At 45.0% G+C, this 18,447-nt stretch overlaps 1 protein-coding gene across 1 annotated transcript in view; it reads left to right on the top strand.

Moving 5' to 3' along the window:
* GPR132 (G protein-coupled receptor 132) overlaps window positions 1–15,700 on the top strand; it is a 98,124-nt gene extending 82,424 nt beyond the window's left edge. The window contains exons 2-3 of the mRNA XM_050897919.1: window positions 10,564–10,614; window positions 14,573–15,700. Coding sequence (XP_050753876.1) covers window positions 10,564–10,614; window positions 14,573–15,700 — 1,179 coding nt within the window. The remainder of the gene's footprint in view (window positions 1–10,563; window positions 10,615–14,572) is intronic.
* The last annotated feature ends 2,747 nt before the right edge of the window (window positions 15,701–18,447 follow it).

Below are 18,447 nucleotides of genomic sequence, written 5' to 3'. Positions count from 1 at the left end.
CGTTATCTTGCGTAGTAGCTGCAGCTTTAAGGAGACCACAAGTCTTGTAGTAAAGTCACGAGTTGGTAACAGCAATCACACCACACTGGTAGATGGGCAGAATGAATCAGTTTGGGTTCCGTCCTTTGAGTCTTTAAAGGATCCTACTTTTGCTTTGAGAGATTCTGAGATCGGAGAGGATCTTTCCTACGCCAAATAAGATTTAGCAAAGGGTAAACATCCTACCAGAGCCAGGCTGGCCTGTTGACTTGATCAAACTGAATTGTTTCCAGAATTCAGTTTCTCGTAGGGTGTTCTTGGTTGGTTTTCTTCTCCCTGTTACCTCCCCCATTTGTGTTTATGTTGCAATAGAAAGCACTACAGATTATAGCTACTGGCTTCTCTTGAAATTTTAACATAAAGTTTGCTACTCTGCCAAAGACCAAGGAGCATCTGGGCTTAGTTTTAACCTGCCCTTCCCATAATCCCATTTAGATCAGCTGCTGCCTCTAAACCAGCAGTTCCTTAACTTCCAGTAACCTCATTTGGGGGGGAGAAGAAGGAAAAAAACCCACTTATTCGGCTCTTTAGCACTCAATGGGCAAGGCTGATTTTCTTCTGAGGACTCTTCCATAGATCTGTTCACAGATCACCACATTTAAACAAATACTCACAGTTTGAATTGAGCACCCCTCTGTACACATTTCTGCCTGAAACTGCAGATGACTCTTTCAGGTTCAGCATTTCCCATGCCTCTTGGGGAGACATTGATCTTATAGCCTCATCATAATCACACAAATAGCATTGCTGTCAAAGTAGAAGTGCCTGAGGACAGTGTTTCAACTATCATCTCAGCTGCCCTGACAAAGCTCAGTCCCACTTTGGAGCTGAAATGGAAATTTCACAGCTTTGTGCAGAATGATTTTGCCCTCCCAGCCAGGTTCCTTTATTTTTGTATACAAGAAGCTACAAAAGTGCATGCAAGTCAGTGATTCCCACACCAGAAAGAGCTGGGAGTGGGGAAGCAGAGAGCAGTATTGCTGCAGTTACAAAGAGGGTCATGCCACTGCTCACATTAGCAGTTGCAGTCCCAATGCAACAGAGACGTGGCTGGAGTGGCGGCTGCAGTAACTGCTGTGCCAGACAACATGGGGACAGGTTTCTGTGGCTGCTCTCCATCACTTGGTGCCTGTACATCTGGCCTGAGCTCAGCACAAGCTCAGGTTTTGCTTGCCTTTTCTTGATACTGAGTGCAAACCTATTGTGTTCTCAGTGTGCCATGGGGTGTAATTAGCAATGAGCAGTTCAGTGCTGAAACTAGTGTTGTCCCATTTCCACCTGAGGTTGTTTTTTCTCCTTTTACCCCTCTTCCCTACCTGCACAGACTCAGCTGCCTGTCCAAAAACATCTGGATATCTCCACACTGCTCCTGGCTCCAGGGCTGCTGTGCATGTCTCATGCATGGAGCCAGGACCGGACTGGCAGGGTTTAGCAGATAGGACATCTTCTCACATCCTTCTGCCACATGTTATTGCCTCCTGAGTGGGGTGTGCCTCGCTGTGTGAAAATCACTGCTTTAAACTGAATCCTTTGGGGGCCAATGTATATGGGGGATGCTATTTTTGCTTAGCCCTGCCTCCTATGCTGGGGCTATAACGGAGCAGCAGAGGGGGAGGTAGTCGAGGATCCCACCATACTGGCAGAAATCCCATCATCTTTACAGCTGCTTTCTGTAGAGCACGTCAGGCTTGACAGAATCTGTCTCTTAGACTACCACTACTTTGATCTTATCTGCTTTCATGAATCAAGGCTATTTTTAAAGCAGTCTATTTAGTGCAGATACATACTACCAAACACATCTAAGGTTCAGACCAGGCTGCTATTGTTGGTGGAGCACAGCATGTGACAAAAAAGTTCTCCAAGGACAAAATATCCCACTGCAGACCTGAAGTCTGTAAACACAAAGGATTTAGCATTGAGTCTCGGACCTGGAAAGTGAAGTGGATTGTATCAGTGCACAGGTGAGCGGCACCTGACTGGAGTGGAAATGTCCAAGAGAAGTGGGAAATTCAGAACAGGGTCTATCGGAAACAATGTATGATTTTGATATCCCTAAAGAAGGACACTTTAGGGAATATCTGGTAGCTGGGATTTTTACATCAGTATCTTCCAGTGTAGACTCTAAGGGTCCCAACCAAGAATGAGATGCTCATTGTGGTTGATGAACAAACAGCTGGAAGAGATCACAGCTGAGGATTTGGACAAGACACTACAGGAGATTTAGCAGACGTAAGTGGGCTCACAGAGACGTCAGAGATACGTGTAGGTGCAAAGAGGAATCTTTGAGTGTCACAGTTTTTAGTGGTATAACTAAGGTCTTAAGGGGAAAACCCTGCCACTGGTATGTGAGCTAGCTAGCTATAGGAGGTGACCCAGATGGCAAAAAAGGAAAATGGTAGTTCTCCAATTAGTTGAAAGTGAATCATAGGACAAGAAGGAACAAAGAAATTGAATTTCATTGTAAATGGAAAAGCAGGAAATATTGGTGTCTGAGTTCAGAGCACTTGTAAATGCCATCTTTAACTGCTCTGTTAAAAATAGGATTGTTTCAAGTATAGAAGGCACTGTGGTTTTCACAAGGCTTTGCAGATCCCACCTGCTGAGACGCATTCACTTTAGCTGAAAGTAAAACAATTTTGAGGGGAAACTAGCTAGACTTCTCAGTGACAAGCAATATGTCAGTGACCCCAAGTCTGGCAGGTCATGAAATTACTTTTAACGTCTTTTTGCTGTTTTTCCCCGGCAACCTCTTTAGTACTGATGATGCTATCAGCAGCAGTGCAGCTCCCACGTCACAGCAGCTCCCACACAGACCCACAAGGGCAGTGCCAAGACCAGTAGGTCCCCCATGGGAGACAGTTAATCTACTGGCACAAGGTCAAAGCTCAACACCATCTTTGCATTTTCCTACTACTGGTAGAGAGCAGCCATCCTGTCTACGCTCACTCTTTTCAGTACAGCTAAGCTGTACTGGGGGATTTCAGAGGGATGAAAGGAACAATCATATTTTGGGGGCATAGGAGAAGCCTGTGATCCCTGTGGCTGTCACTATTGCAACGGAGGTGGCAGTGCAGGAAGGGGCGAAGCTTGTCAGTTTGGGAGTTGGATCAGGAGATGTGTTTGGTTATGAATAAATATAGTCTGCAAGTGTCACTGCCTGGTGGCAGTCCTGCCTGGACACTTGCCCCCTGAGCCAGCATCCTCTGGCTTCTGTGGGAACTTGAGTGACAAAAAAGGTATGAGTTACCATTTGTGGATCTCCCGGGACAGCAGTGGTTTGAAAACAGACCCAGGCAATGACAGGCTGGCAGGATGCGACCAGGTCGGCAATGGAGGACAGAGCCTGGGCAGGGCTCAGCAGTGACAGGCCAACAGCACGCAGGACCGAGCTGCGGTCAGACACAACCCTTGGCCATTAATAAAAACAAACCAATATAGGGAAACAAACAGAGCCATTGGCCAGCCACAATCCACAGCCAACTTACTTACTTACAAACAAGCAAAGAAGCTTACCACAAGGTAGGATAACTGCATGGTCACTAAAACACATGCCCTCTACCCAACTCTGCTACAACAACATTGCTCTGTTCATGTGTGGCAGCGATGGAGCCCGAGGTCCCCATAGCCTCTGTGGGTGCAGGAGCACGAAGGTGCTGGGTGCCAGCTAAGGGCTACCACAAGCCGTAGGCATGGCTATGCCATTCCCACGCTGATCGCCCTGCCTGCCTGAGAGGTGATGAGTGCTCACGCTCTGGACATGATGCTCCTCCTAGCAGGGACAAGCCTCTCTCTTGGCCACAGGCTGGCTGTGGTTGTCCTTCACTTGGTCATACACAGGCTTGAAGGCCTTTGCTCAGGCCTTGCGTTCGTCCATTGTCACATGTGGCCACCTGCCGGCATTCACTGAAGGGCTAAAAGATACATGGCCTCAGTCCAGAAATCTCCAGCAACTCCAGGCGAACAGTTGCTGCCCCAGGGAAGATTTTGAGTCATGATAGTGTGAAAACGGCCCTAGTACAGGCCTTTCTGTGGCTCCTAGTGTGTTTCTAACTGGAGGTGCCAGAGGTTTGGCAGGAGTCTCCTGTTTGAAGGCCTAGATGACTGAGGCCCAGAAGAAGGAGGAAAGTGTCCATAAGTAGCTGCTGGGGAGATCCTAAAGTCTAGAGGGTGACAGAACATCTCTTTGTTAGGGGCACAGCTTGGGGTTTGAACATAGGTCTTGGCGCTTCTTTGTTCATGTCGTGGTTTAACCCCAGCCAGCAACTCAGCACCACGCAGCCACTTCCCCCTGCCCCCTCCCAGTGGGGTGGGGAGGAGGAAAGGAAAAAAAAGTAAAACTCGTGGGTTGAGATAAGAACAGTTTAATAACTAAAGTAAAAATAAAAATACACTACTGACTAAGAATAATAATAACTGTAATGAAAAGGAATACAACAACAAAAAAAAAGAAATAAGAAAAGACAAGTGATGCACAATGCAATTGCTCACCACCCGCTGACCGATGCCCAAGCCTCGATCCACCCCTCTCGGCCAGCTCCCCCCAGTTTATATACTGGGCATGACGTTCCATGGCTTTTGGCTAGTTTGGGTCAGCTGCCCCGGCTCTGCTCCCTCCCAGCTTCTTGCACACCTGCTTGCTGGCAGAGCATGGGAAACTGAAAAGTCCTTGGCTTAAGATAAGCGCTACTTAGCAACAACTAAAACATCAGCATGTTATCAACATTATTCTCACACTAAATCCAAAACACAGCACTGTACCAGCTACTAAGAAGAGAGTTAACTCTGTCCCAGCTGAAACCAGGACAGTTCAGCAACCCAAAGTCGGATTTTCCTGAAATCTGTCTATTAGACACACTCAGTTCTAGCAATGTGCTGGCGTGGCCAGACCTCCTTGCCTTGTTAAAACAGCTGCTCCCTCATACCCCTGCCTGCTCTTTCGGGAGTCTAGAGTAATATTCATCCACATATAAGCCCTCAGTGTCAAATCTGTTGGCACTTGGCTGTGCTTTGACATCCAGGAGCACCCTGGGTCAGGTCAGAGAAGCTGTGCATGGGAATCTCCCCCCTCATCTTCTTCCAAGACTTCGTAGTTCCAACACGAGCCAGCAAGAAAGTTTGGCCAGTGAGGTTTCCAAATGAGCCACTCAAGTAACAGAAGCTTATTTAAGTAGCCCCCACTGCCAAGGCTATCAATTAAGCTGTGATAGCTTTAGGGAGGCATTGAGCATGAGTGCCTGATGGTTTTGTGTGCGAAGAAGGCGTGTGAAGAAGAGGGTGTGAATCAGCAGCACAAAACTCGCCAGTCTTGGGGCTGCTCTCAGCTGTTCACTTTCACTGGGTCTGCTCCAAAACCTATGCTTTCCTCAGCCTTTTGACTTGACGGGCTTTATAGTTTAGCCTCAAATTTATGACGGCATTTCTGGGGTTCCTGATGGCTCTCCTGGCCATGAAGCCATTCCTCTGGCTGCGGAACCTTTTCTAGACAAGCTGGTAGGTACCAAGGAGTAAATCTGCCCTGCAACAGCCGCTCTCTGATGCTCTCAGGGAGGACTGAGAAACTTTGCCAGGTCCAAAAGTCCCAAAATCATGAGTCATGGCCTCCCAAATCATGAGACTGGGGAAAAAATTCCACTGGTACGGGGGGATTTTGGGTCTGGTTTTCACCTGTGAACTTCCCCTATCTACTCCGTATGACACGTATGTAGTTTTACCTACTTTTAGATGTGTTGAATAAGATGGTTTTAAACCCTGTAGCAGGAGTTTTCGTTTACACATTTCTCTCTCACCTGCCTGGCATTCTTCTCTCCTCTGCAGTCACTCACTAGGTAGTGTACCATGGCACTAAGACACCTAGTTTATGGAAGGATCACAATTTTAAGCCAGGTCCTTTGTCAACCCTGAATTATGTGACAGTTCACTCACAGCTGCTTATTTTAGCAAAATAGTACATTTAGTTGTAGATTGTGGGAAGGGGGAAGTGGAGGTGTGGATCTACGTAAACGCCCACAGACAGGTATTTAAAATCTCTAGTTGCTGAGAGTTCACATCTATGAACACTGTATCACAAGATAAATCAAACACCTTCCTCTCATCAGAAATGATTGCTGGGTTCCCCTCCTGAACGGCAGATGATTAATATCTTCTCTCTTCTGACAAAAATCTTCTTTTTTAAAAAGATTGCTTATATCTGCAGTATAGAGTTAAATGTTAAGGCTGTATAACTAATCCCAAGGTCCTGCTGCTTCCTTACAGCAGCTATTTTCAGCCTACAAGTGCTCCATAGCTTGTTTTAACCAGCACTAGTCAACAGAGGGATTACCTGCTTCACCACAGTGCACTCTGTCCAGTGTCTCGCAGTTGGAGATTAGTGTAACCACTGATGCAGAAGCTCTTACTTCTAGCAAAAAACCTTCCTGAACTTCAGATGACTACACTGGGTGACCAAAACAAAGCATATGCCATGCCTTGGTTCAGCAGAAGGCTGCTTAGAGGTCTTTCTTGTTTCTTGAGAGTCTTCTCCACAGCTGCAGCAGCCAGGAAGCATTCAAAAGAGGGTAAAACTCAAACAGAAATCTAGCAAATACAAGAAACTTGCCACTTTCCTCTTTCAAAAATCACATGGAGGTTTTTTTTTTTCCTGATTAGGCATTAAAGCTGCTTTGTACGGTGTTTATTTGTCTCTGCATTCAAATCCCATCAGTGGTTTCCTTCTGATCAAGCTAGGATGGAGGCAGAATTTTAAGATGAAGTTGTGCTCAGGGTGGATTCCCAGTATAGTCCTGTAGCTTTAAAACACCCTTTTTTCTCTACAGAGTTTTGAAATGATATAGTTTCAAAATTATACATTCATATATTATATTATATTCAAATTTGAAACCATATAGTTTCAAATCCCACTATCTTGCGTGTGTCAGTTAAAATGATCGGTCTGCTGGGTAACTAAGCGGAGCCATTGCTGCTTTTCCTTCGTATGCTGAGACTTGCTTATAGGCGCAACTTCATCTACTGATTTGTTTATCACTAATGGAAAAAAAAACCCACCAAAATAAACCAGTTCACTGACTTGCTGGGCTAATGGGTCATAATCTGTTTTTATCCACAAAGATACCACAAACATTTTTCCTACTTTCAAGAACAGCAGAGCAAATAATCCACGTCAATTTCTTACTTTCTATTAAAGTTAACAGACACAAAAGCTAGTGGCCGCAAAGTTTAATAGTTCATAAAGTTTACAGGCAGGTAATGTAGGTTCTGCATGAGAAAGAGAAGCCCACGTTCAGAAGAGGAGTGATATTGCTGGTGATGAGTATTGTAGGTGGCATATCTGTCATATCTGGGAATCGATGTCTTATGATACTAGATTTGAGTGGTCAGACTGACATCATGTTAGTACTCTTGTGTCAAATAGTTACAGTATCACATGCTACTAAGGAAAGCACACAAAACTCTTCAGGAGAAACTCAGGTTCTGTTTCACTGAAGGTTGATTTATGCTTTAAAACATGCAGGTTGTTATCCTTTCCAAATATTGGGGAAGGTCTGAAGGGATGGTTTGGTTTTATCTTAACCATTATAAGCATGGCACTTTTTAAAAATTATTCTTAACGTCCACATAAACCCCTCAACATTTTCACCTCTAACAGTAATCCTTGGCATAGAAGGATGATCAGAAAATTATTAGAAAATGAAAAATATTTGAAATATGTGCTCTGCTGATCTAATTGTACTCATGTTATGCATTTCACTGTGTCTTCTTTCTCTTCTGTCCCTCTGTATCTGAGGTGAATTAATCCAAAGACTTTCAACCAGTGCTCTGTTCAACCATTGTGCTTTTTTTGACTTCTCCCTCTTTTCCCTGTAACTGTATCTGCAATTTTTTTACCTTTCCTAATGGGGTTATTTTTATCACTCCAACTTCTCTGTTGGAAGTTGAAACAGTTTTACATGAGTAGCTCATAGACAAATAAAGCAAAAAAAAAAAAAGGCAAAATAAAGCCTTTTGCTTTCCCCCTTGTTTTCACTTCCCTCTTTACACTTCAGTGTTAGCAAAAACACTTCAGTCTCTTGAGGGAAGATCAGGTATTAATGCAACTGGCCCGAATGAGCAGCAGGAGCCACCAGTCAAGTCTCTGCACCTCCCAGGACCCTTTTCTGCTTCATTCAGGGACCAGACTCCAGTGAAGATCTTTATACTCACTCTGAAGCGATAAGCTCTAAGCCGACAGGCTCACAGAAGTCCACACGCTTTTCAGAGCTTAGCAGTGGCATTTTCAAGGCAAAAGAACTGAAGAGACTGATGTGGTTAGAGCTGCTGTCCACCTCCACGTGACCCTAACGGCCAGATGCACTGCTTATCCAAAGCGCTCTGCTCAGAACTTGCAGCATCCACAGAGAACGTGCCCGGTTGGGTAACAACTCGGTTGCAAAGACCCCTAAATAGTCAGCAGAGATCGGCAGTACCTCTGGAGACTGATGGAGGGTGCAGCTCACACTGTGGCCGAGCTGCTCTCAGTACAACCCTCCCTCCACCTGCCTCTGGCTGCTCCACTCCTGGCCATGTGCTACTTACTACTAATTCCCTTGTGCCAGCCCTGGTGCTGCTTTGTCCCTGGTGAGCCACTTCAGAAAGGTCAAGTGGTGGGCAGCTGACCCAGACAGAAAAAGGGGACAAGTTTTCTGCTAGGTTACCGGCTGCTTACTAGCTTTCTTGCTGCTTAGTGTGCGTTCACTGCAGGGCCAGGCAACCTACTGGTCAGGGACAAGACAGAGAGAAAAAAAGGTGACAGTCAGGGTGTTATTCTGGCATGGCTGTGATGTGAAACCACATCCTCACAGCATCCCAGGTTCGTGATTTCATCTCCCATGAGCTGTGTAGGGCACCTCTGTAGGATAGTTCAATGCTCCCTGATGCTGGGCAGGGGATAGGACAGATGACCATCGCTCAGGCTCTCCTGCACAACAAAGCGGTGCTTTGGCCCCTGTCCACAAGATGGACGATCTGATTTCTAGACCAGGCACCAGTTTGGTATTTGAAATCTGCCACTTTCTAGGAAAGCCTGAGAAAGAGCACCTTTCCATTCTTCCTGGTAAATACGGGCCACCTGCCATGGAGAACGCAAGGTGCACTGGATCAAAGAGTAGGTGAGGAAAGGGCAGTCAGTCTCGATCTGGTTTCACAGCCCTGCTTGGTGGGTCTGCAGCAAGACACTTCTGCTGCTTTCTCACCACACCCCAAGAAAATGGGATTTCACCTCTGTCATGCCTCTTCCATCCACAACCCTTTTTACTTGGGCATTTCCAGGTGCCCTGCCCTTTTCCAGGGTTTTCTCTCCATAAGGTCTCAATACATTAGAGCATGTAGGCACTCCATTTTAGGAGTCAGAAATGTAATTATCTATTTGTCTAACAGCGTGAACATAACACAACAACATTAGAAATGCTAGGCTTACTTACCGCAATATTGTGGCTATAACCCAGGCCAAGAGCAGATGTCCAGGGAAGAGTGTAAAATACAGAGCAGGAACACAGCAAATCTTCCTTAGTGGATTACCGCATCTTCCAGTGATTTGTGCTCAGGCATTTCCTGAGCCAGAGGTGGTGTGTCTGTCCTGGAAGATGAGATGTTTTGCACGTCTTCAAGGTGAGAAACATGCACGTGCTGACTGCGGTTTGTCGTGTGCAGTGAGTCTCACAGAGCAAGAAGCCTCAGAGTGCTGCTAAATATACGTTGAGCTGTTGATGCAAAACACAGCCAGGACCTGATGTAACACCTAGAAATAGTTGGTGAGCCCTAGCAGGACAGGATGGGTCACAGAAAGGTGAGAACAGCCACTTTGGACAGGCTTTGCTCAACTGAAAGCTACAGGGCAGCTAACAAACCTAATGAATTGAAACAGCTTGTCTCTTACAAATGTGTTCTTGGATATCGCTCATCCTTGATCACAGCTACGTTTGACCCTTTATAAATGCTTGAAAACTGCTGGATGTGATAAATCTCTTAAGTTCTGCTGTTCCAACCAATGTTTCTATCACTAAAATTGCTCATCGCAAATATTAGCAGAAAATGAACCCTGAAACAGTGTATGTTTTTTTCAGCTGTGTAATTATTATTATTTTTTATTTGAATGAATATCTGAGATGCAGGTTAGCCTGCTCCAGTCCTGCACCAGTGCGGGACAACAACAGAGCACTCACAGGTAACCAGCTGCCTTTTTAGATAAAGCAGTACAGTTATGAATGCTATATTCGAGAGATGTGGGGATACATCCATCACAGCCCAGCCACCACAGAAGAAGACAGAACTGGGCATCTTCTGGGCTGAGCCAAGTATCAAAACAGCAAACTCTAAAGGCCTGAGAAGATAAAAATGTGCATTCAGTTGCAGAGGGGCAATGTCACAGGGAGAAATTTCAGAAATTGTCTGCTGAGTGTTGCTTTCTGATCTTCAGTTTGAGGAGGAAACCCCTCTGCAGGCCTGGAGAGCTGAGCAGTGACAAGTAAAGCTCAGAACTGGGACTGGACGCAGTGGCCAGGGCCAGAAGACTCTTCCCTGGACAGGGCAGAGAGCCAGGAGAAGGTTGGGGGGGGAGCAAATGGATGCCCTCCTCTCCTCCTTCCTGATATGGGGCTGGGGCATAGAGCATTACTGCTGGCAAGGATCCAGACTCCTGAGCTGACAGCCCAGACCTTTAGGAGAGGCATTCAGCACATGCTTTTTCTCTGCAAGTGTAAATTCATGCCTATGGCTGCACTTTGTCAGTTGAGGCTTTGCGCTTGGCAGCTGACAGTCATTTAAGGGTGAAGATCGCTTCAGCTCAGCCTCAGCCCTGTGGCTTAGGCCATACACCAAAAGCCAAGGAAAAAAGCACGCTCTGTGCAGGCAGCCTAAAAAGTCACAGGCATCTCCTCCCTGAGGCTCACTCATGGGTGCTAAGCACAGGAAGGAGACTTGGAGCAGAGCAGGAAGGGAGGAGGCGAAGGAAGGAGGCAAGAGAAAGAAACATTGGGAACCGTGTGTCTACTGAATAACTCTTCTACCACTTCCTTCCTGCCCTGCACCATCGCCAGCTGCTTGCTGGCGAGACAGGTACCTGCCTCCGGGGGAAGCATGCCTTCGCACAACGAGTGGCAAACAGCAGGCGTAGGCAGTGCAGAAAGGAGAATATTCAGACAAACACAGGGTCAAGAGAAGTATGCAAAGCCCAGAGGGAGGGGAGGAGAGCGCACCTTCAACCACTCTTGAAGGTGCTTTTGTTAAGGCGCGCAGGGTAGACAGCCACTGAGTAACCGAGATGGCATGCGACTGTGCTGCATCCCTGCCCTGGCTGTCACCATCTGCCTCACGTACGAGTTGTATTCACTTGCTGTGCTTTGCCTTAGAAGGGGAGGTCTCCAAGACAACTCTGTGGTGTGCAGGTGTACAGCAGCTCTCACATCGGTCAGACGCACCCGAGTCCAGGACAAGCTCTCGTATGCCACGTCCCAGGCGAGGTCTGGGCAGAGAACTGCTGCTGACCCTGAAATCAAGCACCCTTTTTATCCCCTCTACACAGCGGTTCAGTAGGTGGCCCAGAGAAGACCCCACCTCATTCACCAAGGGTGGCAGATGCCCAGAGGCAGCAAAAAACTCAAGTCACCACTAGCCCTTATCGCAACCATTGTTTTTCTAAGTTATCACCAGCTCTCAGTACACTTTCACTGCTAGGAAAGAAGGGAAGTAACTTTACACCCTCTCACACAGAAACCTTGCGGCAGCCCTGCTGAGTACCGTGCCGTCTTCCCTACACAGCAGTGAGAATCTTCTTCTCCAGTCGTTCTTAAGATAGGACATTTGAAACTAAAGGAAACTTCAGATCCCCCTTGAGAGGGCTTCAACATACCCACCGGACTCCAGTCCGATTCTCAGACATGGAGGGATGTGGCCCTTTGGGAAGACACTTTAGCCCAACTAGTGCAGTGACCGCTGCCTGCTAACCCTCGTCAACATGTCAGCACGCGAGCGGAGCATGGTTTGCCGCAGGGGGAAGTGGAAGGTAGTCGCAGAGCACGGTCGCACCCTCCGGTGTACTTCTTCCACAGACACAGCACTTTCTCAGTTCCTCTGTCTGTGGAGGCCCCTTCCAAACGTCCAGGGAACAGCTTACTCTTCTGCTGGTGCCAGGGACGGCAGGTACCACTTGTCTCTGCCCCTTCTGCTTGCTTGCCAGGACATCTTCATTCAGGAGCTGCTGTCATTGAACGGGCTCTGACTGCGTTGGGGTACTTGATGGAAGTGAACACCTCTGAACGTGGGCCAGGAGATTCTCTCTTGGTGTTTATGGCTGTGGCTAGCACTGCGCTGCTGTGAAGGTCTCTCAGCCTAGGGCATCCTGTGTCCATTTTCTCATACTGTTCTCATCATCTGGTAACTAAATTAAGTCAGGGGACCCGACTGCCCTTCAAGCTGTAGGGATCTTGCATGGCAGGTGCTCTGTTAGGCATTCAGGGTGGAGCTGCTTGCGCCACCCCAGGGACTGCTCTTGCCCACACGGAGGGGAAGGAATGGCCCCACCAGTTTGTGCTCCCTCCCAGAGATGCAGGAGACAATCCCACTGCACTGGGAGCAGACTGCTTCCCCTTGGTTTGCTTGAGATGGGCCCAAACAAGCAACAAATAAATGTTCCAAGGCTGCTAAAAGCTACCTTCGCCCCTGCATGAACTCAGGGTTAAAGAAATTGCTCATGCACAGTGTGGACCAGGAAAGCTCATCCCCCTCCTCTGTCTGAAGGGACTCAGTCTCTGTCTACACATCTCCTTCTTGTGGAGTTAGCTGCCTGTTCCCTGGAGCAGCTGTCCACCCCATAAGAGAATGCCCAAAAGATTAGGCCAGACAAGACCTCTTTTTATCAACGATGTTATACAATGGACACCTTCAACTCATAAATACAGCAAAGTAGAATTTTTAAGGGCACACAACACCATTATGGTGCACCCACCTCCATATTCCTCTATTCACTTGGAGAAGACTTCTGCATGGAAATCGACATGTGACTTTGCAAGAAATGCTTCTCCTAGCACTACTTAACACTAACCAAATGCCAGGTCTGCTCTTCTGCATGGCCGTCTTGGAAAGGTGGAGTTTTTTGTAACCACTCCTGTTCAAAGAGCGTTACATTTCTTTGCCTCCACTTCTTAAACATGTGTATATTCTTCTCTTTGGTCTTGTTTACTTCCTCTAGCTGCCCTTATTTCCTGTTGTTTCCCAGAGGCATCAAACAGATGGGGTAGGCAGTTTCACTGGCTTACTATGGTGGTGTCGTGGTTTAACCCCAGCCAGCAACTAAGCACCGCACAGCTGCTCGCTCATTCCCTCCCTCCAGTGGGATGGGGGAAAGAATAAAAAAAAAAAGTAAAACTCACGGGTTGAGATAAAGACAGTATAATAGGACAGAAAAGAAAGGGAAAATAATAACAATAACAACAATAATAATAATAATAGAATATACAAGGCAAGTGATGCACAACACAATTGCTCACCACCCACTGACCGGTGCCCAGCCAATCCCCAAGCCACGGTGTCCCCTGGCCAACTTCCCCAGTTTATATACTGGGCATGACGTCATATGGTATGGAATACCCCTTTGGCTCGTTTGGGTCAGCTGTCCTTGCTGTGTCCCCTCCCGCTTCTTGTGTGCTCCCAGCCTCTGCTGGCAGGGCAGTATGAGAAGCTGAAAAGTCCATGACTTAGTATAAACACTGCTTAGCAACAACTAAAACATCAGTGTGTTATCAACATTATTCTCATCCTAAATCCAAAACACAGCACTGTACCAGCTACTAGGAAGAAAATTAACTTTATTCCAGCTGAAACCAGGACAGGTGGGTGTTACATTGCACTACAAATTTATGTTCTTCAGCTGCAGTTATTCATTAAGAGGACAGAGGAGAGAAGTATGAAGTAGCTAGATCTGAACCATTATGTTGTAGTACAGTGTGGAGGTACATGCCAGTGGCCAGATTCTGATTCCTGTATGCTGGGTAGTCTCTGACACAACAACTACCACCATCCACTTCAGACGGTTCCCCCATCTGACCGACCATAAATGATAGCTTCTTTTGGAAGTCTGCCTCTGAAATCTCTACAGTTTGCATTTTTTGTTACTCAGTTTGAAAAAAATCAGTTGAAGACTAATGCCCTCAATTTCCTCTGGGAATTGACTTTAGTAATTGATCAGCAGCTCAGTCTTGTTTATGAGGCAGCCTGGTTTAGGGGCAGTCCCCCATACCCTGTTTTAGTGAACAGGCATGCTGTAGTCAAGAAATTCCTTGTGAAGAAAGGCACTTTTTCTTGGAAGTAAATCAGACCTGACTCCCAGGGGACACTACAGGAGACCAGCAGGTCTTGGAAAACCTGCCTTAGATGCTTCCCCAAGACAAGCATCCTACTTATTCCCCTGACATGTCCTGTTGGCACCTATGGGACTATAACCTTTACTGACACATTTTTAAGTAAGTGATGCAAATGCTAACTTTCCACCTTGTCTTCTGATTCTCAGGAAACACCAGCTGGAAAAAGAATAATGGAAAATTGTACGGACACAAATAATAGCTCCACTTGCACAGGAATTCCCTACAAAGACAGCAAGACACTTCTGGTTGCTGTTTACAGCATCGTTTTTGCCATAGGCCTTCCAGCAAATTGCTTAACTTCCCTGCTTACTTTTATACAAATCCAAAGGAATAAAGTAATTGCCATCTACATTTTCAGTTTATCATTGTGTGAGCTGATGTATTTAAGTACCTTGCCTCTCTGGATTATCTATGTGCAAGATGAGCACCACTGGAATATGGGTGTAAGGGCTTGCAGAATAACAGGATTCATCTTCTTCTGCAACATATACATCAGCATTCTGCTTTTGTGCTGCATTTCTGTGGATCGTTACGTGGCACTGGTGTATGCTCTGGAATCAAGGGGAAGAAGAGGACAGAAAAAGGCAATCATAATAGTGTGCTTTCTCTTTGCTGTGGTTGCAATAATCCACACTCCAGTATTTTACATGGAAGATTATCCAGAACATATGAATAAGAAGACCTGCTTTGAGACTTTGCCCCTTGACATCAAATTGGCTTCTTTCAGCTTTGCTAGATTCCTATTTGGATTTGCCATACCTTTCACAATCCTCATTTTCACAAACTACAAAATTTTCCAAAGTACAAAAACAAGCCACAGCTTGACTTCTCGCCAAAAAGCCAAAGTGAAGTATCTGGCTATTGCCATTATTGTCATTTTCCTGATCTGCTTTGCTCCCTACCATGTGGTACTCATAATAAGATCCATATACTTTATGTTTCATCAAAATTGCTCATGTCCATTTGAAAAAGATATATATTCAATTTTTACAGTGTTTCTGTGTTTAGCCACTGCAAACAGCATTGCAGATCCAATCATCTACGTGCTGGTTAGTGAAAACGTCAGAAAAGATTTTTATAGGAGTCTGAGAAGATGGAGATTGAACTCATCCAGGCTGAATTCATCCATTAATCACAAGACTGACAGCATAAAATTGAAAATGTCAAAAGAATCACAGGAAGGAGGGCTAAGAGAAGAAAACAAAGGAATACCAGATTCATCTGACACTCAAAAGAACTGTAATAGTGGCAAAGACCAAGGAGGCGGCAGCTAGCAGTTAGCTGCTGACACAAATAAGAAGTTCCCAACACCAGCTGCGGGCTGCAGGCTGCAGCACACAAGTATTTACATGCTGATGTCCATAGGAAGTTTTGTCATAGTGCATGGGCCAGCAACTCCTTGAGGATGCTACAGGAGTGACACTTCTAATTTCTGTTTGTCTCCTACAATAAAATTTGTCCACCAGTATCACTGGTGAAAATACTGCTTTGCTAAGGACATGTGGAATAAACTAAGTAATTTACTTTGACTCAAATTGAAATCTTAAAAGCTTATTTTTTGGACTCGCTCTTTTCCTTATGTGAATTCAGAACCAGCTTTATCTTCTGAGATGGACAAAAAAAGTCCCTGCTGAGGAGAACAATGTAGGGCTCATTCTTATGGTTGAAATTTTTAGTTCTTGAGGAGGTACATGTTCAGATTCTCATACACATATTCTGTTGTTAACGTTTGTGGTTAACCAGTGGAAAATATTAAAAATGAGGAAGTCTTTCAACAAGAGCCTTGAAAATGTTCCTAATACTTCAGTATGCAGTTTTATCTACCTTGCACATTCTGGGGAGAATTAAAGGGCAAAACAGTGGCCTGATAACATAGACCAACAGTACTTCTACTGTATTAGTCAAGATCCTGCACTGTCCTGAAATTCTGAAAATGTACAATTCTAATGCTTGATATTTTACAATTAGTAGATTTTACTTATTTTGCAGTTAAACCTGGAATGCACTGAAGTATATAGAAAATTTATACATTTCTGAGTGGTGTCATGGACTGTTTTTATGCCATCTCTGAACGTTTGTTGAACTTGTGTTTCTTTCTGACTAAGCGAACACTTCCCTTTTGGTATTCATCCAACTTTTACTGTGCAGGGGTCTGTACAAGAGTGAAGTGCCCTACTGACAAGGAAGGGCTGGCAGCATGGAGAACACAGTCCCTTCTCCCCATAGATGGGAACTCCCTCGGGCATGCTGGTGGTGCACACATGAGACTGTGCTGGGGCAGATTTTGTTGTTGCTGCTGCCACTTTCGCTATGAATAAATTATTGATGGTAGTTTCCTGTGCCTTCAAACCAGAAATTAAAAAATAAGAATGATACAAATCTGGCAGGATTTATCTAAACAGCTTCTTCATATTTTTCTGTGATCAAAGTAAAACAGACAAAGATCGTGAATCAGTTGAATGTTTGAGTACGAGCTTGTATAGTGTTTCATAGCGTCATTCTGCTTCATTTGTAATGTTGTATTTCTGTAATATTTTTAAACTGTCATTAATGTTGACATTTCTGAATTGAACTAACAGCCAGTGTTAATGTAAATACAATACTTGTTAACATTATAAAATTGTCATAGGTATGTCTGTATATTATGCTTTATTCTTACGCACTTTTGCAAAGAAGCATTGTGCCAAAATGGCATTTCCTCAAGTTATTGTATTTATGACATATTTAATCTTTGTATTATTTAATGACTCCTCTGGCATCTACCTATGAAAGGCTTGTGTCCTTAAAAGCAGTTCACATAATACTGAATTGGAGATTTTTTCTTGGAAAAATGTGAAATTCTGTTGTGATGCTAATTAACAAACTGGTTTTGTATTTTCATATGCATCCCAGAGATCAAACTCTCTAAGGTATCAAGGAGAGATCTGCAAAGTGCTGAATATCTGTAACTTTGCTGAAAATCAAACTTTCCATTACTAAAAAAATCAGCAGCAGGCGTTGCTCGTAACAGCCCAGTCAGCCAGAACATTGGTGATTAATCTCTGAAGATGCATATGCAAACTGCCCCAACCTCAGGATTTTCATAGTCTAAATGTAAAACTCTGATGAATAATAGCAGTGAATTTAGAAGAAACCAAAGATACGGACTTCTGAACTGATTTAAATGGATGCAAATTAGATATTCACCTCAATGAATTTTGAAATCTCTGCGATGTTTTTCCTCTGATAAAACATGTCTTTATAGCAACCAATATTGGAGCCCAGTGCTGTAGGTGCAGGGGACATGGATTAGCAGGGTCTGATGCAACATCTGTATTCTTTTGCCTTACCTAATTTACATGCTGTTCTAAATTACTATATTGTTATGCATCTTCTCTTAATGAAAATCCTTGGAGCTTCTTTGTTCAGATGCACTCTGAAATAAAAGCCTTAAGGGTGACAAGGCCCTGTACATCCTGATCCAACTTTGAAGATGACCTAGATGATCTCCAGAGGTGCTTTCCAAACTAAAATATTCCATGACAGGGATTAAGGGCCAGGTACCAAGCAATGTATCCACATGGGAAAACTGCAAATCCTGACTTCTTTGGATAAATGGAAAAGCAGCTTTACATCTGAGCGAGGACATCAAGAAATGCTATTTCCACGTTGTTAAACATCCCATCAGATAAGCCGACTGTTTCTCATGTGATAAACTGAAACATGAGATCTGTTTTGTCACACAGTATCTGACTGTGCCATACAGGCAAAGGAAGGGTCTCAGCACTGGGACACTTGCTAGAGACACAGCAAAGGACACTACCCAGGTCAGAGCAGATCTGAAGGATGGATGGATTGTGTGGGTCTTTCCATCCTCTCCTCCTGCAGGGACATTACCAGTGAGCCTGCAGGGACTGCTTCGTGCTGTGAAGAAAGGTTCACCTACTACATCAGATCTGCAGTTCTCCACCCAGCTATTTGGATCTGTCCCCCAACTTCCTCAACTCAGCTTAAGCTATAAGATGACTTGGAGACAGTACAG

The sequence above is a fragment of the Gymnogyps californianus genome, chromosome 5, assembly GCF_018139145.2.
Source record: "Gymnogyps californianus isolate 813 chromosome 5, ASM1813914v2, whole genome shotgun sequence".
Lineage (NCBI taxonomy): Eukaryota > Metazoa > Chordata > Aves > Accipitriformes > Cathartidae > Gymnogyps > Gymnogyps californianus.
The sequence above is the reverse complement of the archived record's forward strand: the minus strand, read 5'-3'. Positions and strand labels throughout refer to the sequence as shown.